This window comes from Tupaia chinensis, unplaced genomic scaffold (assembly GCF_000334495.1).
Source record: "Tupaia chinensis unplaced genomic scaffold, TupChi_1.0 Scaffold000235_1, whole genome shotgun sequence".
Lineage (NCBI taxonomy): Eukaryota > Metazoa > Chordata > Mammalia > Scandentia > Tupaiidae > Tupaia > Tupaia belangeri.
The window spans coordinates 4183012-4186107 of record NW_006159713.1 but is presented as its reverse complement, the minus strand read 5'-3'; the positions used below and the strand labels follow the sequence as shown (position 1 = coordinate 4186107).

The window sequence follows — 3096 nt, the reverse complement described above, 5'->3', positions numbered from 1 at the left end:
TAGGGAGCCACAGACCACAAGTGGGCCGCTGGAGGTGGTGGGGGAGTGGCTCCCTGCCCTCCCCCGCCCCCGGGGTTCAGATGGGGCTGTAGAGGCACAGCCGGGTGGCAGGTGGCAGAATTAATCAACGTCAGAACTCAGTCCCCTTGTGGGTAAAACTTTCTCCTAATCCCATGCGGCACTCTCTGTAATGTCCTCCAAAGCCAAGGTCACTTAGTCATGCTCCACCCTGTAACAAACCGGTCTCTTAATGGGAAGGAGAAAACCACGTTAGTGGAGTTGTCTGTTTAGTGCTGCCCTCTGGTGGCAATTTGCAGGAAACACAGAATCTTCTAATAATTCCCTGGCAGATGATGCTCTCAGGACTCTGCTCATTGATTCACTCATTTATTACTCATCATTTCACAGATAAGGAAACTGGGCCACAGAGAGGTTGAGCAACTTGCCCAAGATCACACAGCTAGCAAATGGCCAAACTGAGATCTGCCCCCGGGGCAGGTTTTGTCCTAGGAGACACATAGGGGTCTGGAAATACAAACCAGAGAAAACTCGAAGTCACGGTACAGATGGGGAAACTGAGGCCCAGGCCGGGTCCTGGGCTTGCTCTGGCCTCTAGGACCCGAGAATCAGCCTGAGGCTGGATGGAGCGCTGTCTGCCAACCCCCATTCCCGGACATCAAGCTCCCATCCACACCCCACTTACCATTACCCCCTTGACCCAGCCGAAGCGCACGGGCTCCCCAGGGCTCTTCTCGCTGTTGGCGCCTGCCTCGTCCTCCACCAACCCATCGGTCAGCTCGTGGCTGGGCCGGCTGTCGAAGGCCAGCGCATGCAAGTGGCTGCCTTCCTGCTGGGGGCCCAGAGACCACTGGTCAGGTAGGCCAGGACGCGAGGGGCCTGGCTTCTGCCTCAGGGCACCTGGCCCGCACCACCGCGGCCCACATGGGCATCCCACAGACCCCTCGGCCTCGCTGTATGGAGCTGTGTGAGGAGCCCCTCCGAAAGGTACCCTCCCTGTCCTTTCCACATCCCTTTGATTCTTATGCATCTGTTTGCGTGTTCCCACCGAACAAAAGCCCACTACCTCTCAGCCTCCCACTCTGCCTATTTTTTTAGGTTTTTGCCATAGGGAACGTGTGCTCACTGGAGAGAGACAGAGAGAGGGAAAATGAGAAATCACCCCTAAGAGGGAATGGCCATGCCACAGTCCCTTCTCCTCTTGGGATTTTGGGCATGAGCACACATGTGCCCAGCGTGATTTTTAAGTCACCAGGTCTGGGACTTGAACTGCAGTCGACTATGTGGGAGTCCAGCACCTTAACCCCCATGCTACCTGCTGGCCCCACCTCCTCTCCTTTTTTTTTTTTGGCTAGGGGATGTGTGCCTCTTAGAGACAAATACAGAGAGGGGAAAATGAGCAAGCCCTCCCTTCCCCCGAGGGGTGATCACACCGCCCCTTCTCCATTCTCCTTATGGGATTTTGGGCGCATGCACACGTGCCTCGGGTGTTTCTCTAACAACTGGGTCTGAGCCTTGAACCGTGCAGCCAGTCGTGTGGGATCCCCCTGCCCTCACCCTCACTGGCACCCCCTTACCTTTGAGTGACTACACAATAAACATGAGGACAGGTGCCCAGAGTTTTATAGCCCACACTCTCACCTTCGTTTGGGCCTCTCGGTCCATGAGAAAGGCATTGTCCTCACGGCACAGATGACACGCCAGGTTCAGAGAGGTTTGCTAACTGGGTCCAGGCCACACAGCAGGGAGGCGGCCCGCGTTCCGAGAGGGCGCTTACCTTGAGGAAGGAGTGCAGGTCGGCCAGCGTGGGCCGCACCTTCCGCGGCTCGCCGGGGAGGGCGCTGTTGGCGTAGTGCTCGTAGGCCGGCACCACATCGATCGTGTTGTAGCCGAAGGTGCGCGTGTAGAGGGTGCTGCCGTGGGTCAGGGGACTGGGCTGGCTGGGGTGGCGGAGGCTCGTCGGCCCCAAGCAGTGTGCTGATGGTGAAGCGCCCACTGCACAGAGCCGCGTCCGCGGGCAGCTCCGAGGCGGGCAGCTCTGCCATTGTGGCTCTGGGTGTCAAGGGAGGGGCCAGGGTCGGCAAGGGCACCCAGGGTGGCTTTATAGGCTGGGCCTGCAGCTGGGAGGAGGCAGGGAGGTCGGCCCAAACCGCCCAGGGCTGGCAAACAGGGTCCTGGCATGGAGGGGGCGGGGCATGGGTCCGCTGTGCTGCCCACCTGATCGTTCAGATAAGGATCTGCCTTGAACCCAGCCGGCAGGGCTGGACCAGAGCCAGGCACGCCATGACCCCACAGTGGCTCATCCGAGATCCCAGTGAGGACCCAGGAAGGCCCAGTCACAAGAGGGATGCTGTGAGGGACATAGAGATGACCTTGGGGCCTGAGGCACCATCGAGGTTTTGGCAGGTTCAAAAACGCCTCATTTTAGAATATGATCTCTATTTTTATTTTTATTATTATCTCTATTTTTTAATTTAAAAAATTTTTTAAATTTTTACTTAAATTTTTTTTTCTAGAGGTGTGTGCCCTTGCTAGAGAGAGAAAAAGAGAGAGGGACCATGGGAAAGCACCTCCCATGGGATCTACAATCTCTCCTCCTCCGTGTCTCCTTCCTTTCAGAGTTTCGGGCACACACGCACACGCACACACACACACACGTGCCCAGCGTGATTTCCAAGTGGTCAGGTCTAGGATTTCAACCATGAAAATTGGCCATGTGGGAAGCAGCCACCCCAATCATCATGCACCGGCTGGCCCACACACAGGACGCGGTCACCCCACCGTGCCCTCTCCCACATCTCCATGTGGTTGGCATCTCGAGCACACGTGCATACGTGTCCAGTGTTTTTCAGGCATGGACAGCCATGTGGGATCTGGCTCCCTTAATTGCTAGGCCATAGGACTGCCCCATGTTTTTGTTTTTTATCTAGCTAGTATTTTTGAATGGATAAATAGTTCGACATTTAAAAAGGATGTTTCTCTTGGTCTGACGTGTCTCCCAGTGTCTGGGTGTCCTTCCAGACACCTCTCAAGACATACAAGGAGCCCCAAGCCAGAGCTCAGCCGACCAGAACAGGA

At 56.2% G+C, this 3096-nt stretch overlaps 1 protein-coding gene across 1 annotated transcript in view; it reads right to left on the bottom strand.

Annotated features, from left to right (window-relative positions):
* Positions 1 to 2085, bottom strand: part of SLC12A3 (solute carrier family 12 member 3) — a 50271-nt gene extending 48186 nt beyond the window's left edge. The window contains 3 exon segments of the mRNA XM_006148402.3: positions 704 to 850; positions 1796 to 1961; positions 1963 to 2085. Of these exon segments, the coding sequence (XP_006148464.2) occupies positions 704 to 850; positions 1796 to 1961; positions 1963 to 2063 (414 nt within the window). The 5' untranslated portion in view covers positions 2064 to 2085.
* Positions 2086 to 3096: the final 1011 nt, after the last annotated feature.